Below are 26,155 nucleotides of genomic sequence, written 5' to 3'. Positions count from 1 at the left end.
TCATCAAACTCATAATATTCAATACTAGAAAAATTGATTGTTCGGTTTTAAAGTTTTTGGCGTGACCTTTTACAGATGCATAACGTCCCCAAATATATATAATATAGGATAGGATATCAGATGTCAATCATAACCATGTCATAAAACGAAACGTAGGGTTCATGAGTAATGCCGTAGGGCTAAAAAAAATAAAAAAAATAAAAAAATCATAATTCATCTCAAAGTTCTTTTAACGTTGGTAAATGGATTAATAATGGGTTAATCAAGGGTCAATCAAGGGTTAATCAAGGGTTGCTTAAATTTGGAAACGTATAAAATTCTGAAATAAGTCGATCACACAAATTTTTTTTTTTCTTAATTTTTAATTTTCGAGCTTATAAAAAATTTTAAATTAAAATTTCTTTTTTTAGCTTAGTACTGGAATAATTTTATGTTTATTACGTTACATAAGCTAAATTTTTTTAGGGGTTTAGAAATTTGCTTTTTACAAAAAAATCAAACCTTGAAATTATGTAAATAATATCGATTATTCGATTTAATAATAATATCGATTTAATAATAAAATCGATTTAACAATAATATCGATTAATAATAAAATCGATTTAATAATAATATCAATTGAACAATAAAATCGATTTAATAATAATATCAATTGAACAATAATATCGATTTAACAATAATATCGATTTAACAATAATATCGATTAATAATAAAATCGATTTAACAATAATATCAATTTAATAATAACATCGGTTTAATAGTTTAATAATAATATCGGTTTAATAGTTTAATAATATCGGTTCATAAAATGATAGATCATGTTTGAACATGAAGGGCAACCCTTGTTTATACCAGATTGTCTATACAATTTCTACATTTATCGCCGAATCGGGACACAATCAGGATACTAATTCAACTTGATTCGATTTTTTTCTTTTTAATAAATAAATACTGTTCCGTTCCAATCACGACAATAAACAAAAGATATCAAACAACAATAATCAAAACAACAATCATAACATAATTTAAACTATAATCAAACTATAATCAAACTATAACTATAATCACTATAATCAAACTATAATCATAAAACAATATCATCGTATCATCATTCAAACAAATATCCCACATGTTCATGACATACTTTTTCTTTTTTAAATCAAACATTTATAGAAGTATTATTATTTATCATCGGAAAAGCACAAACGAATTTTGATTCATTCGAATTTGCACGACCATATTTTATCATTCCAACTTTTGGTATAACATTCCATTCTATTATGTACGTTCCATTAACTCCATTAAAACTATTTGTTATATCATATAAACTATATTTATTTAATGTTTTATGAGATTTTATTCGTGTTATGGAATTTTTCATTATTGTTGTTGACCATAACATTATTTGATTTCGTTTCTAATAAAATTTTGAATAGTAATTTTAATATTTATTTTTTTTTAAAAAAAAAATAAAGAAAAATTTCAAATAATTTTATTATCACTTACATGAGTTGATGTTTCATATTCAACAATTACTGATACAAAGATGGCTTTTGTATTAAATGTGAATAATGAAGTAAAATCTGATTTCATTTATTAAAAAAAAAAAATAAAAATTTTTTAAATATATTTCATTAATCTTTCTTCTTTCAATTAAAATTCTTACCCCCATCAATATCCATCGTTACAAATGCAAATTCTCGAAGTCCTTTATCTTCAACTTCTTCAAAGTCGTAAAGCCAAACTTTAATATTTGTAACTTGAACGCACAGAAGAGAAGGTGACTTTGTTGAATAATAAATGTCAAATATTGTCATGAGAAAACTTAAAAATAATCCAACCAAAAATGCACGTGTAAAAAAAGGTATAATACGTCGAAATATGATGTACATATTAAAATATTATTATTGTCATTGAAAGAAAGTTCACAAAGTTCACTTAATCGAATGGTGCCAGAGTTTCATTATATTTAAGAAAAATTTTTGATTGTCCCAAAATTGGCTGAAATATAAATGTAAATATCGCGCGTTTGATATTCACGTGATGTTGAACTAACGTTACACAACCTCTCAACATTCAACAAACAAATCGGGGAAAAATTAAAAATAAATAAATATCATTTTTTTATTATGAGATTAAATATTTATATTACTTGATTATCAATTTTTTTTATTCAATTCTAACCCGACACTATGAACAGTTTCTAAGAAAACTCTTACAGCTTCAGGATCAACTGTTGGTAAAATTCCATGCCCAAGATTAACAATATATCTTTCATTTGTACCAAAAGCTTCCAACATTGTTTTAACGGTAGAACGAATGTTTTCATCTCTTCCATATAAAACATTAGGATCCATATTTCCTTGTAAAGTTACTCTACCTTTGGTAATACTTTTAGCATATATTGGATCAATAGTCCAATCTAATGAAATTGTATCATATCCAATTTCTGATAATGATTCTAATGCATACCATGAACCTTTACAAAATATTGTCATTGGTACAGCATCATTTTTGAGTTGATTTTTAACTCTATTAGCAATTTCTTTGATGTAAGGTAATGAAAATAATTTAAAATCGTGTGGTGACAATTCTCCTCCCCAAGATTCAAATACTTGAACCATCTAAAAAAATTTAAAAATAAAATTATCATATATATAGTTTATTATCACTTTAATAATATTATATCGCAAGTATAAAATTACCTGAGCTCCAGCTTTAATTTGTCCTATAAGAAAATTCACTGCAACATCAGTAATAATCTGTAATAATTTTTTACTCTCTTCAGGATACTTAAATAACCAGGTTTTGGCTTTTGATAAAGTATTACTTCCTCCCCCTTCAATCATGTAAGCCATTAAGGTCCATGGTGCTCCAATAAATCCTAATAAAGGAACCCTTCCTTCCAATGCTTTTCTAGTCATTGTAATAGCTTCAAATACATATCCTAATTCTTTATATACATCTACATTTTTATTTAATTTATCAATATCTTCTGGTAATTCAAGTGGTGAAGGAAAATGTGGTCCTTTTCCTGGTATCATTTCTACCACTAATCCTAATGCTTGTGGTATAACTAATATATCTGAAAAAATTATTGCTGCATCAAATAATCCATCATACCTATTTATTGGTTGTAAAGTAACTAATGTTGCTAATTCTGGTGTACGACAAATTGTAAAAAAATCATGCTTTTCTCTTTCTTTCCGAAATTCTATAATTTTAAAATAAATTATAAAAATCATTTAAACTTAAATTAAAATCCTATTGTTTTTTACTTAAAATTATTCACCTGGTAAATATCTTCCTGCTTGTCTCATAATCCATACTGGAGCTCGTTCTGTTTTTTCTCCTTGTGTAATATGAAAAAAAATATATATAAGTTTATTCAAGAAAGAAATAATCTTTATTAACCCTTACTAACCACGAGCCGCACGAAGAATTAAATCATTTTTCAATGGTGGAAATTCTGTCATTTTCGACAAAATTTCGACTCAAAAAAAAAAAAAGATAATCGGCATAGTAAACTTGTGATACAGTTGAAATAACGAACCCATGTGACATCGTGACGTTTGGTTAAATCATATTTTATTAAAAAAAAAAAAAATTAAAAATGAAATTAATGAAATTTCTTTTTACTCTATTTCTTTATTGTTTGCAATATCGATTCGCAAAATGCCAATATAATACGTTGGTAATTACATAATAATTGTTATTTTCTGGTTTTTTTTTCTAAATAAATATATTATAATCTAGCACAAGTGTAAAAAAAAAGGTTCAGTTATCCCTTCTAATTAAGAAACAAAAATAAATTTAGTCTACATCCATCTCGCTTTGATCTTTATTGGTAGCATTTTCATTTGTATTTTCATCTGTCTTTTCATCTTTCTTTTCTTTTGTCTCTTCATTTTCTACCTTTGCTGAATCTTCGGTAGTAGTTCCTTCTGGTTTGGGCGTATCTGAATTTTGTTTATCAGCAGTTGTGGGAGCTGGTGTTTCTTCTGGTTTAGGTTCAGGTTTGGGCTTAGGTTTTGATAAAATTGGTGACGCGAAATGTACTAAATTCTACATAAAAATAAATAAAAAAAGGTCATAAGAAAAATAAATCCTTATTTGCTTTATTTGTTGAATTTGGTTTTGTTATACATACCTCCCGTTCTTTTAAAATCTCACGAACGAACACTACAGGTGTCTCGTATTTTGGTACATTGGTTTGAGCTGCCAGTTTCTCATTTAACCATTCTGAGGTTTTTGTAGCCTTTTCTACAACACTCTTCTTTTCTTCATCAGGAATATGATTAAACCTTTCATCATTACTTGAAGCGCTGAGAATAAAATGTTGTATGTTATCACGTAATGATTTTTCAGCTCTAGGACGTTCTTCGGCTTCACGATATCGTTCTACAATAGGATTACCATATTTCTTCAATCCATCCAACTTTTCCATATATGTAGATTTTGTTGCATCTTCTCCTTCATCATAAAGCCAATTTTCAGTATCATTCAAAAGATTAATGAATGTATCCTTATCAGCTGGATTAACAAATTCCTGATATGTAGCATCCAATTTTCCTCGCATATCGTATACATATTCCTCGAGAGCGTTCTTTTGAGTTTCAGTGTCAGCAACAAGTTTATCAGTTGCAATCATTTGACCTTCTATTTCCTTTAATTGTGCGATTATTGTCTTGTCTAATGATCCTACACCAGATACCAGTGGTAAATCATTTTTTTTGACAAGCTTTTTAACTTTCTTTGTTGCCGGACTTTGTGGTTTTGGTTGTGTCTGTTGTCCCTCAGGTTTATTATCTGTTTCCATTGGCACCGGTTCATCTGATTTTGGCTGTTCTTCTTGCTTCTCCTGCTTCTCCTGCTTCTCCTGCTTTTCCTGCTTTGGCGGTTCTTCTTTTTCTTCTTTAATTACCTCTTCAACAACGTGAGCACTTTCTACGGACAAAACACCATGTACATTAAGTCTGGCTTTCACCTTAATAATGCTCAGATCGCCCGAATCGGTTGGTACTACTTCCTTTATCGAAAATCTGCCGATCCAAGAATTAATTCCTGCGGGAATTTTATCAGGTTCTGCATAATGGGCTTCAATATCAAACGGTTGTTTACGATGAAATGTTAAAATCTTAGTCGAAGGGATGCTATTGTTCTTTGGGAACACAACAAGCTCCGATTCCTCGTCTGGAATTTCAGGAATATTTTCCCATTTAATCTTAATTGGGTAATGAGTAACATCTTGAACTGAAAATTCTCGAACTTTAAATACAGGTGATAAAACAGCACATTGAAGTGCGCAACCACGTGAAACAGCTTCATCTTGATTAAGTGTAAAATTTAATTCCTTGCCAAAAAATTTTGATATACGTTCCTTTAAAGCTGGAATACGTGTTGAGCCACCTATTACTTCAACAGAATGAATTTCTTCCATTTTGAGTCCTGATTCCTGCAATGCTTGTATAAGAGGACTTTCAACCCTACTAATAAGATGTTCTGATAATTCCTCAAATTCTTGCCGAGACATAATAGCACTTACATCAACATCATTCATGATTGATTCTACGTTAATAGGAGCCTGTGAATTGGCTGATAAAACTTTCTTTAATTTTTCTACTGCTGTACGAAGACGGAAAAGTGCTTTTGAATTTGATTTAATATCAATCTTGTATTTTTCCTTAAATACTTCGGCAAAATGATTAACTAATACTTGATCAAAATCACGTCCTCCAAAATGTCGATCATATGCAGTGGATTTGATTGTCAATTGTCCTTTAATAAAGGAAACAACTGCTACACTATAACCTGAGTGCCCGATATCAACAAAAACGACATTACGAGGTTTATCCTCTGGTAAATCTGTCTTTGTAATACCATAACCTAATGCGGAAGCAGTTGTATCATTCATCAAACGTAAACAGTTTAAACCGCTAATTTCGGCTGCGTCAAGAATACTTCTTCGTTGAACATCAGTAAACCAGCCAGGAACAGAGATTACAACATCAGATACCGGGATTTTAAGTTCGACAGAAGCGATTTCTCTGAGTTTAGTAAAATACATGGTAATTAATTGTGTACCGGTGAAAACACGATCTTCGCCAAGGTATTGGACCTATGTTAACAATAAAATGAATATTAAAAAAAAAACTTGTCTAATCTGCCCGTTTCGTTAAATACATTAAATTAATTTGGATCATACCTTAACACCAAGTTGTCCTTTCTCATTTACCAATTCTGCATTAATATATTCTTTTTCGATCTCTTGAATTTCTTTATCCTGAAAAGTGCGACCGGCAAGCCGTTTTAAAGAACCTACTGTATTTTTGAAATTTGAAATTTCTTGAGTCTTGGCCGCTTCGCCCAAATATCTTTTTTTAGGACCAAAAGATACTAAAGATCTGTTATGAAATTCAAATTAAAATCAGGTATTATATTCACAAATTTTACGATAGCAAGTTATAGTTTAAAAAAGTAACTTACGGAGTGGCTCGGTTCGAAACTTCATTGCAAATTACATCAATCCCACGATTACGTGCTACCGCAATCTTGGAACTAAGATTTCCAAAATCAATACCTATAAAAAGTGGGATTATAAGACACCAATGGTAAGCTTACAAACATTAAAAACTAGAACGGAAACTACTCGAATAAGAGATTATTTAGCACGCACCTACAACAGACATTATAAAATATATAGATTAATTACTCTTGCCGACGCAAAGGAGTCGAGTAAATTCTCAAGAAACAAAGAACAAAAGGACTATTCAAAGCACTTTTTTTTTTTAAGTTTCTAAAACTTTATTTCTTATCAAAAAAAGGGAAGACCAACTTAAGCATCATAACTCATTATATATAGATTTTATTTTTTTTTCGAGCTGTATTTGATCTGACCAATCAAAATACTTTACGTGAATTTGCATTTCATGAATAATCTAGGACTTTCTAACGATTTCTATGGTTTTCATACATGAGTAACGTAATTTGAAAATGATGAAAATGGATCACATTTTAGGCAAGAATTACAGAATCATTATAATAACATATATAGAATTAAGTAAAATAAATTTTCCGGTAACTAAATTTTAGTAAAAAATATTATTTATTTCACATGAAAAAGTATAAATCAATTAAATTATCATAGTCTCAACACCAAATGACTCTAAATGCCTAGATAAAGTGAAAAAATAAGTAAACTGTTGATATATAGTAATAAAGATTATATTGCAATCAACCTGTAGATTTTGATGATGAAGCAATTCCATAACCGTTATACCGAGAAAGATTTAAGTCAGAAGCCGGAACCGTTCCATTTTTTTCATTTTCAGGAGCACCAGCAGCCCACATAATATAATTGATCTGTGCCATAAATTTTGCTTCATCATCGAGGAATTGGTATTTTTCATGTGGCAAATTCAATTTTTCAGCTATTTCAGAATTTGGCTCATCAACACCATCAAAAAATACACATGGAGGTGTACCGTTAGCAAAAGTTATGAACGCGGGTGTAATGTCTGTATTTTTTCCACGTGGAGATTTATTTTTATTTTTACTACTTCGCAAGAAATAAGGTTCTCTTCGTTGAAAAGAAGGCTCGTTTTGCATCTTTCTATCTTTATTAGTTCGTGGTTTAGTTCGTGTCATTTTCCTTTCTTTTTTTGTAGTGTCTAAAAAGTAGTTTGCTTTTTGATCATCGCGATTATCAATATATACTGAAAGTATCAGATGATAATCTCGTGAGTCATTACTTATCTTGAAAATTGAAAATCCGAAATAATTTTTTTCCCAACTCACTATCAATGTCAAAGGTGATAAATTTTTCTACGAAATTTACGAAATTTACGAAATTTCAATTATTTATTAAAGGAATAATAATGAAATACGCTAATTTTGAATTTTTTTTTTTAATTAGGAAATCACGATTCTTTACTTTGCGACGGCTCGTGATGCTACTAATGTATCGTCTGAAAAAATTTCATTACCGTCTCAAAGCATGTCTATGTCCCTCAAAGATTTAACAGATTTATTAAAAAAACGACACGAAAAACTTGTACCAGTACTTGAAACCTCTTTATATGCCATCAATATGGAATATGTAGAATGTGATTATCAATCAATATTAGTTAAAGAAGGTGATGAAGTTGCTATAATTCCACCTGTTTCTGGTGGTTAAATTATTTTAGTTTAAATATTATCACTATTCAGATCAAAAGTTAAGTTTCTCTTGTTTCTCTTACAAAGTACAATTCAACCTTATATTGTTTCGGATTGCAAGAGAATTTTGGTGAAAAATTTTTTTGTTTTTTCAAACGCGAACTTTTTCATTATTTAATAGTGTTGATTTTATATATATTACTTTATTTCGTGACGGGTTACATAAGTTTAAAATTATCAGTTAAAATAGTATAAATAAATAATTTGGGATGGAGGAATGCTATGAAAAAATTTTACAGAAAGTTGATTATGATTTTTACTCTTAAATTGTGATAACTGTAAAAAATATTAATTAAAGCCACTGTGCTTACTACGTTTAAGTCGTTTAAGTGTAGATAGACTTATTCCTAATTGTGCGGTAAAGCAGTGGTAAAGTGTGAATAAAATAATGAATTTGTTTTTATTTTTATTTCACGAGGTTACAATACAAATTACAATACAAATTACAAAGAAATTAAAAAAATAAAATCAAAAAGTAACTCTAACAACTGATAACCAAACCGCTACAAGGCGATGTCATCTTGGTGGTAAAAATGAAAACGAACAGGGATGCTCTAATAGCACCGCCGGACAAAATAATGAATTTGTTCTTTCTCTTCTTTCTCGTTGAAAAATGAAATTCGGGATAAATCACATGATAGGGTTACACAGACATACATTAGACGCGTTAAAACCAGTAAAAAAAAGTAAATTACAGAGACTTGCTTGTAATTTTCTTAATTTTTACAAACACCTGCTTTCGTCGCAACATCTTTACTTTTTTATAGCTCAATACAAAATGCCACGCGAATTAATTACAATACAAACTGGGCAATGTGGAAACCAAAGTAAATTTATTTATATCTTATTTATTATTTATTATTTGTCTCGAATTACAACTAAGATTTAAATTTTAGTTGGTATGGAGTTTTGGTCCCAACTCTGTGCTGAACATGGGATCAGTAAAGAAGGTATACTAGAGGATTTTGCGACTGAAGGTGGTGATAGAAAAGATGTATTTTTTTATCAGGTAGATATTAAACATTTCTTCTCAATTCTTTAAAATGACAATTAATATTTATTGATTATTGAAATTTATTAAGTTATTTTATGTATTTAGGCTGATGATGAACATTATATTCCAAGAGCTTTGCTTTTAGATTTGGAACCAAGAGTATCATCTAATTTATTATTTAATGATATATATACCTAATATATATATTAATTAAACTGGTTACATATTAGGTTATAAATAATATCTTGGCTTCTCCTTATTCAAATCTATATAATCCTGAGAATATTTTTTTATCCAAAGATGGTGGTGGTGCTGGCAATATTTGGGCTTATGGATTTTCTCAGGCCGAAAAAGTTTGCGAGGATATATTTGAAATGATTGATCGGGAAGCTGATGGAAGCGATTCTCTTGAGGTACGAAGTATTTCCTTGGTAACAACATCCTATCATTTCTTTAATAATCCTCATTTAAATCTAATAATTGTTTAGGGATTTATGCTTCTTCATTCGATCGCAGGAGGGACAGGTTCTGGAATGGGATCTTTCCTTTTGGAACGACTTAATGATCGATATCCCAAAAAATTAATAACCACATATTCAGTATTTCCAAATAATGAGGAAGTTTCAGATGTTGTTGTTCAACCTTACAATAGCATCCTAACATTAAGAAGATTAACAAATAATGCAGATTGTGTGGTGATTAATCTATTCGTAATTTATGTTTTTTTATGGTACATTGAGGATAACGTTCATCTAACAATCTTTTAGACTGTATTGGATAACGCAGCGTTGAATCGTATAGCATGCGATAGACTGCACATTCAAAATCCTACATTTGCTCAAACAAATCAGTTGGTTTGTTTTTTTTTTCTTTTACTTAATTTATTCGATACTATTTAAAGATCCCTCTTCCTCTTCCTCTTCCTCTTCTTGGTCTCCCTTTTCTTCTTGGTCTTTCCTCTTGTTCATCTTCTTGTTCTGTTTCTTCAATATTAACTGAAAAAGAATTTATATAATCTATTTAGGTATCGACTGTAATGTCTGCAAGCACAACAACACTTCGTTATCCTGGATATATGAATAATGATCTGGTTGGAATAATTGCTTCGCTTATTCCTACGCCCAAATGTCACTATTTGATGACGGCATATACACCTTTTACAAGTGATCAGGTCGAAAAGGTAGAGCACAATTCCATGTAACAAAATTATTTTGATCACATATTAACTCGAAAGAATTATATGTAGGCAAAGTCTGTACGTAAAACTACGGTTCTCGATGTGATGAGGCGATTATTACAACCAAAAAATAAAATGGTATCAACTAATCCATCAAAAAAAAGCTGTTATATATCGGTCTTGAATATAATTCAGGGGGAAGCTGACCCTACGGACGTTAGTTATTACTTTTTCATTTGAATATTAAGGTTATATTAATCGGATGAGAACTTAAAGATATAACATTTTATGATAGGTGCATAAATCTTTGCTAAGAATTCGCGAGCGTCGCTTAGCACAATTTATTCCTTGGGGTCCAGCCAGTATTCAAGTAGCATTAACAAAAAAATCACCATATATTCAAACATCTCATCGCGTAAGCGGGTTGATGTTAGCAAATCACACCAGTATTGCATCAGTAAGTTATGCAACTTGACTAATTATTATTACTTGATAGAAACTTGGCAGAAATTTTATCTAATTACATTATTTCAGCTCTTGAAACGTACCTGTGACCATTATGATCGTTTCAGAAAACGTGGAGCTTTTTTGGAACAATTTAAGAAAGAAGATATGTTTGCTGATAACCTTGAAGAATTTGACGCTGCTAGGTACTTTTTCGGCGAAATACTAATTTTTTCAAAAATTTTTATTAGTTACTTATTTTTCTTTATTTTAGGGAGACAGTACAAGACCTTATTAATGAATACGAATCATGTGAATCAAATGACTACATTAATTATGTAGGTTTTTTCAAGTATTAATAATAGCTTTAACTTTGTGTTTATCGTTATGACTAATGTTATGTTAATTATAGGGAATTTCTAAGGAACAATCACAATAATAAGTTTATTATAATATAATGTCAAGTTTATTAAAAAAATAATTTGATGAATAATTTGCATAAAAGTTTTTCACAATGTGTATAACAAATATTTGTATAATAAATAACGAAAAAAAAAATACGATTCAAAGTTTTGGTGACATACTTTTAAATTATCGTGTTCCGTATATTAAATATTAATTGCCGATAACTTGGTTATTTTTAAAAATCAAAAATAATTAACCATACAATGAATCACACGATAATATCGTTATTGTGCAAATCTTTACAAATCATCTGCTATCATTGGTTAATAATTGTGATATTTATCAACGCAAAGCACAACTTATAATTATTAATTTGTCGAATTGCTTCTCTTTACTGAATTTTTAGAAAACATACGAATTATTCATTGTTTGGGTATTTATATAAAAAAAACTAATTTCACGACTACAAATATCTAGAGCCTTTTCGATTCCATGCCAAATACCACCTATAACGGGCTTAATTTTTTTCTTTAACATTCTTCCAAATTCATCTCTGTAGTTCGATGTTTTCCATAATTATATGTAGTTATGTCTCCATATTAAAGCTGGCACAATTTCTGTGAGGTAACTCAGATTATTTTTTTAATAAATTTTATAAATCCTTAAATTTTTGGTCGGTTCTGTAGATCGGGCCCATATATAATTTTAAAGTTGTACGAATATATTTTAAATTTTCGCGTCCCGAACTTGCATAGCTTAAAAACTATGAAGTTATGGTCCATTTTTTATACCGCACGATTTTTGCCTACCTAGTTTGCTATTAAATGCTTAAAAGTCTAAGTGATTGTAAATATAATAAAAAGAAAGCAACAAAAATATGATAGAAACAAGAAATATATTATTAATAGGTCGTACGGGTAATGGCAAGTCGGCCTTAGCCAATGTAATAAGTGGTACTAGTAAGTTTAAAGAAAGTGAATTTGTAAACAGTGAGACAAAGGATGTTCAAATCGAAATAGTCGATATAGATGGAATTAATTATAAAATTGTTGATACGGTTGGTCTTGGGGACACGGAATTAACTATGCAACAAGTTTTGAACAAATTAGCTGATGCGAGTCATGTTCTTAGAAAGGGATTAAGTCAGGTGCTATTTGTTACCAGCGGTAGATTTACAGAGGAAGAATTAATTGCTTTTGATTTACTAAGGACAGTTCTTTTTGATGAAAATATTGTCAATTACACTACAATAGTGCGAACTAAATTTCCTGGTTTCCGCAAGCCTGAAAAGTGTGAAGAAGATAAAAAACGAATGGAAAATGATAAAAGAACTGAGGTCGTGAAACTATGTAATAAATTCATCCACGTGAATAATTTGTCAGAAGACGAAGATCCGGAGCAAAAAGCTCGAGAGGATTCAAGAATAATTCTAAGAACTCTTTTGAGAACTTGCCAAGATGTATATAAGCCAAAAAATTTGGATGAAATGAACGAGAGGATCAGAGGCTACATGACTGAAAAAGAAAAAATGATAAAAGAAATGGAAGAGTTAAGAAATAAAGGACAATTAAGCGAGGAAGAATTGAGAAAGCATCAGAAAAAAATCGAATCTTTGGAAAAAGAAATCGCCTCAAAGGTGGCTCAACCGGTTCAAGAGAAAAATCCTGGTTTCTTTGAAAAAGTAGGAGCTTGGGTAGGTGAAGGTTTTACTTTGGCCGGTGAAGGAATAGATAAAGTATTAGAAAACCTTTTAATTCAACCTATCAAAAGGTGTAAAATAATGTAAAAAGTCTAACAACTTTCGAGGTTTGTTTAAATACAAGATCATTAAAAGAGAGCTAAGCATTCTCCTCTAAATACTACCACCTTTAAAAAACCTAAAACAAAGCAACTTGAAATTAATTAGTTTCTAATGCTTTTTCTAATTAACAATTCACACTTCTTAAATAAAGGTCAGCAAATATTCCGGTCAATGCTCCTACTCCTAAACCTAGTTATTTTTATTTTATATTCTTTTTTTTAGTGTAGCATTATTATTTTATAATATAGTTTTATATCAGTAAAAACTTATTTTTCAAATTTAAGAAAAACAAGAATAGTAATCAATTTAATATAAAATCCTTTAGTATACTGGAAGCATTTAACTTTCATAGACTGACAATCATTTTGAAAAAGATCAGAATGATTCCTTTCTTTTAGCTGGGTTTAAGTTTAGAGTATAATGTTATTTTTACCAATCCTAACTTCTTATATAATTTGCTAAATTATATATAGTGTTCCGCACAAATCAATTCGTAACATGATGTGATCTTGATTGCTCCCGAATAATAAAAACGAATTTTGCGAATAACTTTTGATCTAGCGGTCTGATTTTGACGATCTTTTTTTTTTATTTTGATCAGGGCAACGAGACAAAAAAAAGATCATCGAAATTGGATTACTAGATCCCAAAATTTCAAAATCCTATAACCATATTATTTCTAACATTCATTATCTTGGCATTCATTATCCTAAAACTATCCTTTTAGCAATTATAATATAATATTATACAGTTCCTAGTGAAAATAATGGCAGTAAGAATACTGCTTCTTAATTTGATCATAACGCTATTACTATCCCAATTAGATCATTACTTATTATACCAAATTAAACAGTAAAATGATCATTTAAAAAGTAACAAAAAAAAGTAATTTCAAATACTAACATTATTTTTGTTTTATTGCTCAAAATGGCTTTTATTACAATTAAATTTATTTATAAAGCTGCTAACTTTTTCTTGAAATAAATTTTAGGTAATTTTTAATTGAACTGGAAATTTTTTGCATTTTTATAAACAATGCACCTTTCTCTTTAAAAACATAGTAAAATTTTAAATATTTGTTATTTTAAATGTCATGAGCTATTTCTTAAAAAAAATACTGCCAAAATTAAAGTGATGATCATTTTATATATTTTAATTTTTATGGAAAACTTTGCATTCTTAATTAACCAAATAATTTTCTAGATTATTAATGAATTTTATATTATAATAAATATATAAACTTCCATAATGCTTGATATAGTATGAGTATTTATTTTCCAATAGTTTACTAATAATGAATTTTTCTTAGCTATTCAAAGTCTAGATTTCAAGTTCTGATAAGAAATTTAGATTTTTTTTTGAAGCAATATATTAAAAAAATGATAACACAAAAAAAAGAAAAAAAAATTTTGGGTTATTTTTTAATTTATTTAGAAAGAAATGAAATAATCTTGAAAATAGCATAGTTATTAATAGCAAAGTTATTTGCAATAATAAATTAATAGTATATAAAGTCAAGTTAAAGCATATATTAATGCAAATGAAAGTCAAATCAAATATTAATTAAATAATAAAATATATGCATTTTTAACTTCTCTTTCCAAAAATAAAAAAAATTCATAGCTTTATTATAAAATTTACATTAAAAAACTGAATACCATTACTTATGCTAAGGTCTGTAATACTAATAAATATTTTATTAAAACCTTTAATCAGTATATTAAAAAAAAATATGCCTTTATAATGCAATAATTTGAATTTTTATTATTTTATTTAATTTAAAAGTAATTTTTTTAAAAAAAATTATAATTTTAATATTAAAATAAATAAAACTTATAAAAATTTGTAAAATTATACTCTTTTAAAAAAAAAAAAAATTAATATTCATAACTACTTAATAGTAAAAAAACAAAATAGAAATAATCTATTTTACTAGTATTATAAAAAAGAAATTAAAAAATTGCAAAGATAAAATAACAACAGTTTTATTTAATGATTTGCATTACTTTATATTAAAAAATTTAAACTAATAATATTAAAGTTGCAAAAATTATTGTTCAAATTAAGTATCAAGTTCAAAAAAATAGCAATAAATTTATGTAAATTATATAAAACAATATTATCAATATTTTAGAAGAAATTAATTTATCCTTATATACTATTTTTATATAAAAATAAATCATATTATAAGAATAAATAATCCATCAAAACTACTAAATTTTAATAAAATTAATTATTTTACATAATTTATTTATATGTTTTATATATAGTTATATCTGTTATAACTATAAAAAAAATTTATTCCAAATGTATAATTAAGTTATATTATAATGAATTAAACTTTTACTTTATATAATAGAATTAAATTTTTATTTAAAAATAAAACTCAATATAAATAAACTTTATTAATTTTTTAAAAAAGTAAAAAAAGTAAATGAAATGTATAATACTATTAAAAGAAAAAGTATATATATTTATTATTAATAATAAAATTCTTAGAATTTTGTAATTTAACGCCATAGTGCTGATATAATATTACATGACTTACACATGACCCTGACAAAAAATTTTTACTTAAAAATATTGACATTATAACAAATTTATTAAATGCTATTTAAGCTTTACAATTTTTTTGGTAATAACCAACATTACCATATTTCTTATAATGTTTTTGTTATTTTTCTTTATTTTTGTTTTCATGAGATGATTTGAATCATTTGGTACCTAACGAATGACCTTTTTCATGCCTTTTTATAGGATTTTGAAGTGCAACAACATGGTTTTCTTTATCACTTTTATTATCATCAGACTGTTCAGATTCACTTGTTTATTAATGTTTTCATTAAAATTTGTAACAATCCTTTTATTTGTTGAGATTTTGTCTTGCTTTGAAGAACCTTTTGAAGAGCTTTTTTATAGCATACCAGGCTTTCTGATTTTCGAATAATCACATGATGATTGGCAAATGTGATTTTTACTTTATTAACAATAAAATTTAAGTAAATCATCAAGTTTTCAAGTAATTTTAAATGAAATAATACTGACATAATCGTTTGTTATATAAATATGTATTTTATTGGCTGGATATCAAATGTATTGGTATATGATAATTGTACTAATTTATTTTAATTATGCCACAAAAAATTTAATAGCAAAGGATGATAAAATAAATTAATTCTTCAGATCATGTTTAAACATATTACAAAGAAATCTGGCTATTAGAGACAAAATCCAGAAGTTATAAATACTTGAAAACTTCTTATAAAACGAAAATAAGCATAGTATATTTTCTTTTAAGCTGAAGAAACAAAGAAATATGAGATCTATTTACAACAATGGAAACAGACATATTTAAAGGTTTGTTTTTACTTAAGCCTTTTAATCTACTATTGTTTATTGAAATTTATGACGAAAGAACCCTTTTGAAGAAACTCTTTTCTTTGTATATTTAACAACTTCTTAAAAAACAAATTTTTTGGGTTTTATAAAAAATTATTTACATAATTTTTCTCTGTTAGAAACTGGTTTATCTATTATTTTATTTTCTTTGAATAGTGAATGACTCTTGTTTATTCCTTTAAATAAAATACAAAATCTTAAAATAACTTATTAGTAAGAAATTTTATGATGTAATATTAGTGATATAGTATTATTTTCTCAGTGTGTATATTGGCTAAACAAATAATTTTACATTTTAAAAGATTAAATCACACTCTAATTTTGGAATCAAAGATCTTTCCAATTGATTCACTACATATAGAAATGTTAACAATCAAATTCATCATAATTAGAAATAAATGTATTGAACGCATTTATTCATCAACCAATGATTCAACCAAAGTAATTTTTAATTTGTTGGATAAGTCTTGGTCTATTCTTTAAAGTGAATATAAAAACGTCTGCCTAGTTTATATGTAAGTTAAATTATTTGCATTTTTTTTTATAAGAATTATGTTTGATTTTAATTCTACACAGATGATATATATTAAAGTCCTTCATTTTACATCCACATTCAGTAAAATTTTGAATACAAGTATATCAAGTTGCTATTTATTAATTTAGAAAGTTTGAGTTATAATTGTTATAATTATTATGTAGAATTTTGAATTCGCCAAACATTTATATCAAAAAAATGTATTGATCACGTTAAATTACACAGGTCGAAAAGTAAAAAATCAGGCATCAATCAGTCACCAATCGGTCACCAATCAGGTATCTGATTGGTGACTGATTGGTGCCTGATTGGCATTTTCGCCAAATACCATCACCAATCAGGCAGTTGCTAACTTTTGATCCAGTAATCAGAAAAGATGAAATATATCTCATTGGAATCGTCTAACAAGACGAATCTAATGGTAGTAAAATCGCATTTCTAGGATTAATACTTGATGAGAAATTAAGTAAAATATAAAAATGAAAATGTATCATTTATATTTTATTTAATTTTTTATTAACTATTAATCCTAGAGATGCGATATTACTACCATTAGATTCGTCTTGTTGAGACGATTCCAATGAGCTATATTTCATCTTTTTCTGATCACTGGATCAAAAGTTAGCAAACTGCCTGATTGGTGACGGTATTTGGCAAAAATGCTAATCAGGCACTGATTGGTGCCTGATTTTTCACTTTTTGACCTGTGTTAATAAGTTGTTACATATAAAAGTTAGCCAATAATAATCTGATTTTAATAAAAATTGATATAATTAAAATTTAATATAGGATATATATATTGATAGAATTTAAGGATATATTAATATGCCAAATTTTTCAAAAAATTAAACAATGTTTCATATCAGAATTGTATATCATGTGATAAAATCAAAAAAATTCGTGTGATAAAATCAAAAGTCTGCTATGCTCTTTTTTATACATTTCATTATTTTTCATGTAACTCCCCATAAATCATTTTTTGTTGAATAATATAATAGGAAGACTTTCTTCAAGAAAATCATAATTATCTTGATCAAATGCACTTAAATAATTAATATGAATTGTTAACTCATCTTGTTCCACATTTTCTTTATAAAATTTATCTGTGCCAATAAAAGGTTCCTTAATACCATCAAGATCCTTAAAGTACTATTGAGAAAGAATAAGACGAATGTGAAACTTTGCATCACTTGTTGCAAGCATTACCTGAAAAAAATGTTTACAAACAATACCTTGTTGAATAGTAAAAAGGCATGTACAGATATGGGAGTTATTTTTTAAAAGTACAACATAATGTTTTACAGTTGTTGAATTGCCTACAATTATAACCCATATCTGTAATAAATTATATAAGCCCACTAAGGAAATGACTTATTTGAGTGTTGTTTACACAATTTCAACTGCGGATATATCATGAATTTCAGCAGGATCATTACCAGAAAAATTCTATTTGAAAAAATTGAAAGAAAAATGAGTTTTTATACCCAAAATCAACCTATCCTAACCCTAATACTGTGCCCTAACCTATTCTAACCCTAATACTATGCCCACAATCTATCCTAACCCTAATCACACGTTCTTAACCTATCTTTACAACCTATCTTTACTCTAATCCCATACCCTTAACTTATCCTTACCCTAATCCCACGCTCTCAACCTATCCTTACCTAATCCCACGCCTAACTTACCTAACTAATCCTACATTTTACTCTAAACCATTTCTTAACTCTTGTTTTAATTACAATACTTACTTCAATAAGTTTTTTTTTGATCATCTTGGATTACAGTTGCAACATAATAAACAGCAGCTTGGTTAATTTCATCATATTGTCTTTGAAGCAATAGGAGTTTTCAAACATTTATATACTTGTTGGAAAAGAAAATTTGCTTTATCTTGATTTTTAATATAAGGAATAACCAACTTCCAAAAAGTGTATTGCTCTCGTTGATCCTGCATATCTAATAGTCGATCATTAAATCACATAATGAATCAGTATTTGAACTATATATAAGATGCTTTAGACAAGCATTAACAGACTCTACTCGAGAGCTTGCAATCATTCCTCCTGTAAATTTAAAACTTATATGGCAATGGGCCCATAAATCTACTTTCAAATATTTCACTTGCGAGACTATATGTAAAATGCTTCAAGAAACTTTTGGTAGTCATTTTTAAGAGTCTTGCGCAAGTTTTTATGATTTTAGGTGATATGTATGTGAAAATATTTGTACAGCTGCATCAACTGCGGGATCTGCATCAGTACTACAGGTTCTCTATTCGTTTGCCTTCAATATTTCTGAAAACATCCAAGCATGTGATGATAAACTTTCATTAGAAAGTACGGTTTACACGATATTTATTTATACGAAACCCATTTTTCTTGGACCATTTATCAAGAAACAAATCACATTCTTCCCAAGTTGAAAAAATTTTTCCACTAAATATTTCAGAACTTGCTATCTCATTGGATGAATAGGTATATTGTTCATTATTATTGTTCACTATTAAAACCCTCTTCAAGTATATTGTAATAAAAGAAAAATTAAATGTGTATTTTGATTTGGAAAAAATTTATTATGTCATGATTATGCAAAACACGTGATAGATATGTGTACAAGCTATAGCTCCAAATAAATTTAAAAATTAATCATCAAAACATTTTAATTAAAACGAACAAGATTTTAAAAAATATTCGCTAAATAAATACTTATTTGTACTTATTTTCACTTAAATTAATGTATTATCCTTTACATGAGTCTTTTATACAATTAGCCACATCTCTTTGTTCAAAATGCCACGTTTCCTCGTCTCCAGCCAGAATCATACATGAATCGGTTGATCGATACCCAAAATATCGATTTCTTGGAGGATGTGTTTGTGGATATAGATGAACACAGTATAAGTCTGGGGCTTCTTCCCAATTAAAGAAAACTGTTGGATCAAAAAAAGAGCAGCTCCTCTTTCCCGCATCTCGTATCACTGATCCATTACAATCCGTTACATATACGTGAAATATCCCCACGCAAGGATCACAATTATCTCCATTAGTAATTATTGTAGTGTTATATGCTACACGTTGTTACATAGACGAATTCATTAGATCAGAAAATCAAATATTTGCTACAAATAGTCAAGAATTAAGAACTTACACTGAACCCTAAGATCAAATAAAAAAATGATGAAAATGATGAATATAAGGTTACGAGAGACGCTAGAAGAATCTTGCATGGTGAACATAATAAAGTGTTATTGATCAGAATAAAGATAATTAAGAATTATTGTATTCTATGATGTTTTTATGTTCACTTTTGTTTTGCTTGGTCTTAAGATTGTTTACCTGCTGGCTTTTTTATACTTCTATCGATCCTATAAATTTTTCATATGATTTCTTGGTGTCGATCCTGTAAATTTTCGATTCTTATTTTATAATGAATTTTTCGATTCTTATATTATAATGAATTGTGCATCTCGGATGAACTTTTTTTTCGGAATTGCTAATTTCAAGAACTTTAATAAAATGAATGTCTTGTGAAAATGACTGTGAAAATGTCCATTTTTTAAATCGAATTTCTATATTTTTTTCTTTTTTGTGAACAGTCCACTTCTTTTTTTCGGAATTGCTAGTTTCAAGAACTTGAATTGCGCTATTTTAGTATGAATGTCTTGTGAAAATGACTGTGAAAATGTCCATTTTTTAAATCGAAATTTCAAATATTTATTTCTTTTTTGTGAACTGTCCATCTCATGAACTTCTTTTTTTTTTAAATTGCTTAATTTCAGGAACTTTAGTCATTTGTTGGTTTTATTTTCGTCCATAATTTCAGGCACAGTTGGTAATCAATTTTTAATTTGATTTTTTTACATTACCCTGAATTTAGGGTTGGGAATTGTATTGTACTGTACTGAAACTTTTTTACAGTACATTTTTATATATTATATAATATGCAGTATATTTACTTATATGAATATTATATTATGATAACTGAATCAAACAAAAAAAAACACTGTACGAATAAAAAAAACACTGTACGAATGTACGAAAATTGTACCAAAGTACACTCTTTCGTAAACTTCTTAAATCATGATCGCTTTTATAGGCGCAAAGCGGGTCTGGTACAAAATCCCGAATGTCGACGGATCTCCTTTTAATTTTATTTTAGCTCGGGTAAAAAATGTGCTACGTCCGGAGTCCGGAATGAGATAAAAATTTATTTCTGGGAAAAAGCGAGCGTGCATCATTACACGTGACCGCTCTCTTGTACGTTCGATAAAATAATAATACTTTATTTATGAAATAAATTGTTGCCGGAACTCGGCTTACAAATAAATAATATAAAATAAATTTGCGAATACATCGCTATTACATAATACAGAAAATTATTCCGCTGGGTATACAATGATATGGAAATGCTCTGCTTTAGGTTCCTCAGTAAAAATATTGGAAATAGTGTCGTCAAGTCCATTAGCTTTTCAATAACGCTTCCAGCTTGATTATAACTATAACCTTCATTTTTGCGAATTGTAATCGCTTGCATTCTTTAATGCAAGGAATATTCATGAGTTTCCTATAAGAACACATATAGTTTCCTAAATACAAGACTCATAGTGAGAAAAACTCACTCTCATATATACACAACTTCTGACATACATATACCTTATTTTTCACGGGAATGATTTTGCGGAAACGTTGGCTGAACTTCCACATACTCCAACATGCTTTATATATTGCTGGAAAAAGAAAAGGAGGTATGAGATGTGATTAGTATTTCATATGATGCCAAGAGTTCTAATGAGACCTTTATACCTTTCACATGTTAGATCTACTCGCAAGACGCAAAGATTCTGTAGATCTTGAAATTGCGAAGTCCTCAGCCCTTCATAACATATGATTATTTAGAAAACATGTCATGTATAGAGGCCTATGTATGTACGTATAGTGGTCAATGTATGGATTATATAGAAAACATGTCATGTATAGAGGCCTATGTATGTAACGTATAGTGGTCAATGTATGGCAACGTCCGGTATACATCACCCTACAGTATACATCACCCCACCCTACAGTATGGTAAAAATGACCATACGTACCGTACGTTGATCACTATACAGACATACATAGGCCTCTATACATGACATGTTTCCGTCGTACCCTCTTGGGGTCGATTATTTCTAGATTTTTTAGCCATTACTAGCTATTCAATTATTCTATTTTTTTTTCCGAATGAATATTAGAAGTATGGGACATTTCGTCTATATCACTTTTTAACATTTTTTCTAAATCGGCTTCGGGTGTTATAACATCATATAGATAATAGATTTCTCAGGCAATACTTTTAAGATTTTGATATATCATATCACATTCCAACGCTATAATGGACTCTTTGATATTCACAAGTGTATATCTTTTCTTTTTCCAAATCTGTATGATATTTTTAGAAGGCAGTTTTCTATATCCAGAAAAAATAACTGAATATTTATTGAGAATCTATAATATTTATGTTGGCATCTCCTTCCTACTTACATATATGTGCTGTTCATTAGTCTAGCTTATGGTGGTAGGCTAGATAAAATCTTGCTCTTCTCTAAATAAAATCCCCTGGAATCCTCTTGATGAGCTGAATCCAACCATGTAAAGATCATAAAAATTGAATCACTGGATGCAGAGTTTGTTAACTTTGAATTTTAATATTATTATTTACTATAAAATCATATGACTATGACGTAATTTTGACTATTTTGACTTTTGGAGGGGCCCAAGTTGAAATCATTTTGACCATTTTGACCATTTCAGAGGTTAAAATTAACCAATTTCAGTTTCATGTATAATCTGGTTGAAAGTATTTAATCAAGTAATACTGATTCTGTTAGAAAATAGAATGGTGGGATAATCAGGATAGATTAATTTATAGGAATAACACCATGATGTAATGAGTTTTGTAGATACTTTATATAAAAAGAGAGTATAATTCTATTCTTTGAGCAAAATTTATTTATCTAATAGTGCACACTGTACAAAAATCCTGAATAATACTAATATAATTTACAAATAAACTTTAAATACCAAAATAAAAATAAATTTTATGATATAATCCTATCAATATTAAAGCTAAAAATGCAATTTTACTATCATTAGAATTCTTTCATTAAGATGAATCTAATAATATAAATTTTATTAAAATTAAATTACTGATTATATTAAAAATAGGAGTATACAGGACAAAAATTTTGAAAACATTATTGTAATATGTAACTTTTGAAAAATTTTAATATAAACTTTAAGTATAAGTTGTATTAGTATTATTTAATAAGGTTTTACTATACAAGTGAATTAATTTAACACTTTTATATATGGGCGAACCCACAGCAAAAGGTGGGGCTCGGACATTCACGTGATTTTGAGAAAATTGCAATTAAAGTTTTTACGTAATTTTCATGTGATTTACTGCGAAGTTCTTAATATTGACTTTTATAATAAAAGAAAAATTTTTACAGGCAATATTTTGAATATATTAGCTTCCATTTAACACCTTGTTTTATTTGTATTATTGAATATATGAGAGCATAACCTTTATACAAGTTTAAGAAAAAACATAACAAATTTATTTATTTCGAAACATTATTTTTCAAATCAATGAAATTGTAAATTTTTTATTGTTACAATTATAAACTATGTTTATATGTAAAAAATATAAGTTTTATAGCGTAAAAATCATAAAAAATGTAAGTTTTATAATGTAAAAAATGAGTAATAATGAAGTTTTTGTCTTATATACGAAAAAATAAAATTTATTTTCACTCATTTTGAAGTTCAGGCTTTAGGACAAGTAATTTCACGAAAGGGTACATCAACATAAGGTGCAATTTCTTTATATAATTCTTCTTGTCTTTTTAAGGAAAGGGGTCTAGAAGCAATTATAGGTGGTAAAATGTTGATGGCATAAGAAAAAGTACGAATTGTAGTTTTTTCATAAACATCTTCAAGTTTATCTTTATAAAAGACAACTCCAGGGGTGTTGTGAAGAAAAATAAAAATGATGATATTTTTGAATGTTAGGTAATTTTTTAAACATTTGAAAATGACTCTTAAAATCGTAATATTGAAACCCTTTTCCATTTAAATAACGCTGAGCAATATTGAAATTATTTGTAGTGGAACGGTTGATAATTGAAACAACATCATCCACTGTATTCACTATACTTTTTCGATAGAGTATCTTAATTAGACCAAAACAACCATCACAAATAAATTTTGTGTGTCCGGGTATCATAAAATTTAATTCTATTTCATCATATATACCACGATCAATTAACCATGAATAAAAAAATAAGGTGAAGTTATTTTTATTTTGCCCTACACAATTATCACATGCAACAATTAATTTTTTTTCTCCACGATTATATTTTTGAATTGCATGTAAAACCAAACTTAATGTACAATTTGCACCCTTTTCTTGTTTGCCGTCATCAGCCATTTCACCCTCATCAATAACATAATTAATCTGTTGTGTATTAGGATAGTTGCCGGTATTACAAACACCAAATAAATGCACTTTTCGTGGACTTTTGAAAAACAAGGATCCTACCTGTTGTGGTGAGTGGGGGATTTGTACATTTTGCGCCCAGTCATATGCAATGTGAGCACTTCCCTCAAAAGTTTTGAATAATATTTGAGATCCGGATGGATTAGAATTATTTCGGCCATCTTCAATTGCAAGTGCAATATTTGAATTATAATAATCTTGCTCTTGTTGTGCACGTTTTAAATGGGCCAGGTAATTTTCTGTAGATTCCAATTTTTTTCATGTTGTATAATATACCGAATGTCCATCTTCATTAACTCACAATTTTCACACAAATCCGATTTTGGAGACATAAATTGGAGCGATTGCATTAAAGATTTCCAAATATTAATAAAAGTTTGTTTGCAGCCATAACACGAGTTTCTGCTCCATGTTATCCTTGTAAGCATTTACATAGTCACGGTATACTGAAGAATAGCTGTAACTTGTTGGAAGAAATACGACCGGTATAGTATTTTCACTGCAATGTCGCCCGGGCGAAGGTATACCATGTACATTTGAATAGTTTTTTAAAAATACTTGTACGTCGTTTGCTACATCATAATTAACTTCTATACGTTTCATATTTTTAGGAGCTCTACCAGTATTTCCATGTACACGTTCTTCAATACCATGTTCTCGTAAATGTTGTATAATTGTATCTAAATATTTATGACTAGCTCCAATAAGATTTTCATACGTTGTATGACAAATTAAAAGATCATTATTATAACAATAATTAAAGCGCACAAATTTTCTATCATTACTATTAACTTTTCGTGTATTTTCATCCTTTTGAAAGGCCATAAGCTGTCCTTTAACAACCATATCTCGCATTGTTTTGTCCAAACTTTCAAATTCAATTCGACGTGCAAGAAAACGTTCATAGCCAATTTTCATAAAACAAGGTTGATCAGAAGAACGGCATGAACACTTTTTTTTTAAAAAAAATTCATCAACTTTTAATTTCAAGCGTTTATAAACCTCATCTTCAATATAACTATCGGGATTTTCTTTAAATTCAAAATTATCTAAATGAATATTAGCTACTTTTAACGATAAATCTATTAATTCGGTATCATCATCATCATCATTTGGTATAAAACTAGGCTCTTTTTCATCTTCAGAGTATGAATATTCGGTAAAAAATGTATTATCTAGATCTTCTAAAGCAGTTAAAATAGTTTTATTTGCATCATCTTTAATAGAACTAATACCATACTCCATATTTTTATTAAAAAGCAATTTTACGATATTTACGATATTTACGAAATAATGCAGTAGAAAAAAAATCGAATTGCAAATTATTTTACTAAATATATCTTAATGGAAAAAAATACCCCCATAAAGTTAAGACCAATAAGCATCTGATTTTCAAAAAATCTCAAAATCACGTGATTTGTCCGAGCCCCACCTTTTGCTGTGGGTTCGCCCATATACTGTCTATAATAATAAATTACTGGATTTAATAAAATTTGCATAGTAATTTTTACATTACATATAAGTTTATGAATTTTTAATAAAATTCAACCAGAATTTTTTATTTGAAAGCTGATTATAGATAGTTTTTATATATCAAAATAAATAAGAAGAAAAATTATAAATGTAAAAAAATTTTCTCAT

At 28.1% G+C, this 26,155-nt stretch overlaps 10 protein-coding genes across 11 annotated transcripts; 3 read left to right on the top strand and 7 right to left on the bottom strand.

Moving 5' to 3' along the window:
- Positions 1 to 756: 756 nt before the first annotated feature.
- OCT59_021504 (uncharacterized protein) lies at positions 757 to 1,971 on the bottom strand. The gene is made up of 3 exons (XM_025315803.2): positions 1,667 to 1,971; positions 1,507 to 1,583; positions 757 to 1,417 (listed from the first exon to the last, which is right to left on the bottom strand). Exons 1-3 carry the CDS (start codon positions 1,890 to 1,892, stop codon positions 1,160 to 1,162), a joined length of 561 nt encoding a protein of 186 aa, XP_025182019.2. The 5' UTR covers positions 1,893 to 1,971; the 3' UTR covers positions 757 to 1,159.
- A 130-nt stretch (positions 1,972 to 2,101) lies between these two features.
- Positions 2,102 to 3,496, bottom strand: OCT59_021503 (uncharacterized protein). The gene is made up of 4 exons (XM_025315802.2): positions 3,425 to 3,496; positions 3,293 to 3,352; positions 2,706 to 3,214; positions 2,102 to 2,624 (listed from the first exon to the last, which is right to left on the bottom strand). The coding sequence occupies exons 1-4, from the start codon at positions 3,474 to 3,476 to the stop codon at positions 2,160 to 2,162; spliced, it is 1,086 nt and encodes a 361-aa protein (XP_025182018.1). The 5' UTR covers positions 3,477 to 3,496; the 3' UTR covers positions 2,102 to 2,159.
- An 83-nt stretch (positions 3,497 to 3,579) lies between these two features.
- OCT59_021502 (uncharacterized protein) lies at positions 3,580 to 6,823 on the bottom strand. The gene is made up of 5 exons (XM_025315801.2): positions 6,677 to 6,823; positions 6,487 to 6,580; positions 6,206 to 6,404; positions 4,151 to 6,118; positions 3,580 to 4,065 (listed from the first exon to the last, which is right to left on the bottom strand). The coding sequence occupies exons 1-5, from the start codon at positions 6,687 to 6,689 to the stop codon at positions 3,814 to 3,816; spliced, it is 2,526 nt and encodes an 841-aa protein (XP_025182017.1). The 5' UTR covers positions 6,690 to 6,823; the 3' UTR covers positions 3,580 to 3,813.
- Positions 6,824 to 7,083: 260 nt separating this feature from the next.
- OCT59_021501 (uncharacterized protein) lies at positions 7,084 to 7,647 on the bottom strand (the record flags this gene model as incomplete). Its single annotated transcript, XM_066146572.1, has 2 exons — positions 7,084 to 7,173; positions 7,239 to 7,647. The coding sequence occupies 2 exons, from the start codon at positions 7,645 to 7,647 to the stop codon at positions 7,166 to 7,168; spliced, it is 417 nt and encodes a 138-aa protein (XP_066005696.1). The 3' UTR covers positions 7,084 to 7,165.
- A 128-nt stretch (positions 7,648 to 7,775) lies between these two features.
- On the top strand, positions 7,776 to 8,625 carry OCT59_021500 (uncharacterized protein). Its single transcript, XM_025315800.2, has 2 exons — positions 7,776 to 7,811; positions 7,916 to 8,625. The coding sequence occupies exons 1-2, from the start codon at positions 7,803 to 7,805 to the stop codon at positions 8,174 to 8,176; spliced, it is 270 nt and encodes an 89-aa protein (XP_025182016.1). The 5' UTR covers positions 7,776 to 7,802; the 3' UTR covers positions 8,177 to 8,625.
- Positions 8,626 to 8,920: 295 nt separating this feature from the next.
- OCT59_021499 (gamma-tubulin) lies at positions 8,921 to 11,398 on the top strand. The gene is made up of 12 exons (XM_025315799.2): positions 8,921 to 9,044; positions 9,114 to 9,226; positions 9,317 to 9,370; positions 9,442 to 9,624; positions 9,700 to 9,906; positions 9,979 to 10,065; positions 10,236 to 10,391; positions 10,458 to 10,604; positions 10,684 to 10,845; positions 10,923 to 11,038; positions 11,107 to 11,170; positions 11,245 to 11,398. The coding sequence occupies exons 1-12, from the start codon at positions 8,996 to 8,998 to the stop codon at positions 11,269 to 11,271; spliced, it is 1,365 nt and encodes a 454-aa protein (XP_025182015.1). The 5' UTR covers positions 8,921 to 8,995; the 3' UTR covers positions 11,272 to 11,398.
- A 592-nt stretch (positions 11,399 to 11,990) lies between these two features.
- Positions 11,991 to 13,381, top strand: OCT59_021498 (uncharacterized protein). The gene has a single exon (XM_025310484.2). The coding sequence runs from the start codon at positions 12,115 to 12,117 to the stop codon at positions 13,021 to 13,023; it is 909 nt and encodes a 302-aa protein (XP_025182014.1). The 5' UTR covers positions 11,991 to 12,114; the 3' UTR covers positions 13,024 to 13,381.
- Positions 13,382 to 19,611: 6,230 nt separating this feature from the next.
- On the bottom strand, positions 19,612 to 20,288 carry OCT59_021497 (uncharacterized protein). The gene is made up of 2 exons (XM_025315798.2): positions 20,123 to 20,288; positions 19,612 to 20,042 (listed from the first exon to the last, which is right to left on the bottom strand). The coding sequence occupies exons 1-2, from the start codon at positions 20,208 to 20,210 to the stop codon at positions 19,714 to 19,716; spliced, it is 417 nt and encodes a 138-aa protein (XP_025182012.2). The 5' UTR covers positions 20,211 to 20,288; the 3' UTR covers positions 19,612 to 19,713.
- Positions 20,289 to 23,781: 3,493 nt separating this feature from the next.
- On the bottom strand, positions 23,782 to 24,087 carry OCT59_021496 (uncharacterized protein; the record flags this gene model as incomplete). The annotated part of the gene is made up of 1 exon (XM_066146571.1): positions 23,782 to 24,087. One exon carries the CDS (start codon positions 24,085 to 24,087, stop codon positions 23,782 to 23,784), a length of 306 nt encoding a protein of 101 aa, XP_066005695.1.
- A 793-nt stretch (positions 24,088 to 24,880) lies between these two features.
- OCT59_021495 (uncharacterized protein) lies at positions 24,881 to 25,759 on the bottom strand (the record flags this gene model as incomplete). Of its 2 annotated transcripts, none has more annotated exons than XM_066146569.1 (1): positions 24,881 to 25,759. In XM_066146569.1, the coding sequence occupies one exon, from the start codon at positions 25,757 to 25,759 to the stop codon at positions 24,881 to 24,883; it is 879 nt and encodes a 292-aa protein (XP_066005693.1). The 2 variants fall into 2 exon arrangements, with proteins under 2 accessions (XP_066005693.1, XP_066005694.1); XM_066146570.1 differs by having other exon boundaries at positions 24,881 to 25,432.
- Between the last annotated feature and the right edge of the window lie 396 nt (positions 25,760 to 26,155).

The sequence above is a fragment of the Rhizophagus irregularis genome, chromosome 30, assembly GCF_026210795.1.
Source record: "Rhizophagus irregularis chromosome 30, complete sequence".
Lineage (NCBI taxonomy): Eukaryota > Fungi > Glomeromycota > Glomeromycetes > Glomerales > Glomeraceae > Rhizophagus > Rhizophagus irregularis.
Note: the sequence above shows the minus strand (reverse complement) of the source record. Positions and strands in the feature narration are given on the sequence as shown.

Excerpts from the sequence above, each read along its gene's own strand:
- OCT59_021499 (XM_025315799.2), top strand. The coding sequence starts at position 8,996 with ATGCCACGCGAATTAATTACAATACAAACTGGGCAATGTGGAAACCAA. Across the intron at positions 9,907-9,978 it reads CAAATAATGCAGATTGTGTG|ACTGTATTGGATAACGCAGC; the intron begins GTGATTAATCTA and ends ACAATCTTTTAG. Across the intron at positions 11,171-11,244 it reads CAAATGACTACATTAATTAT|GGAATTTCTAAGGAACAATC; the intron begins GTAGGTTTTTTC and ends TGTTAATTATAG.
- OCT59_021497 (XM_025315798.2), bottom strand. The coding sequence starts at position 20,210 with ATGTTCACCATGCAAGATTCTTCTAGCGTCTCTCGTAACCTTATATTC. Across the intron at positions 20,043-20,122 it reads ATTTGATCTTAGGGTTCAGT|CATATAACACTACAATAATT; the intron begins GTAAGTTCTTAA and ends AACAACGTGTAG.
- OCT59_021502 (XM_025315801.2), bottom strand. Across the intron at positions 6,405-6,486 it reads GTTTCGAACCGAGCCACTCC|ATCTTTAGTATCTTTTGGTC; the intron begins GTAAGTTACTTT and ends ATTTCATAACAG. Across the intron at positions 4,066-4,150 it reads AGATTTTAAAAGAACGGGAG|AATTTAGTACATTTCGCGTC; the intron begins GTATGTATAACA and ends ATTTTTATGTAG.
- OCT59_021503 (XM_025315802.2), bottom strand. The coding sequence starts at position 3,476 with ATGACAGAATTTCCACCATTGAAAAATGATTTAATTCTTCGTGCGGCT. Across the intron at positions 3,353-3,424 it reads AATTCTTCGTGCGGCTCGTG|GAGAAAAAACAGAACGAGCT; the intron begins GTTAGTAAGGGT and ends ATATTACACAAG. Across the intron at positions 3,215-3,292 it reads AGCAGGAAGATATTTACCAG|AATTTCGGAAAGAAAGAGAA; the intron begins GTGAATAATTTT and ends TTAAAATTATAG.
- OCT59_021498 (XM_025310484.2), top strand. The coding sequence starts at position 12,115 with ATGATAGAAACAAGAAATATATTATTAATAGGTCGTACGGGTAATGGC.
- OCT59_021504 (XM_025315803.2), bottom strand. The coding sequence starts at position 1,892 with ATGTACATCATATTTCGACGTATTATACCTTTTTTTACACGTGCATTT. Across the intron at positions 1,584-1,666 it reads AACGATGGATATTGATGGGG|ATTTTACTTCATTATTCACA; the intron begins GTAAGAATTTTA and ends AAATGAAATCAG. Across the intron at positions 1,418-1,506 it reads AATATGAAACATCAACTCAT|AAACGAAATCAAATAATGTT; the intron begins GTAAGTGATAAT and ends AAATTTTATTAG.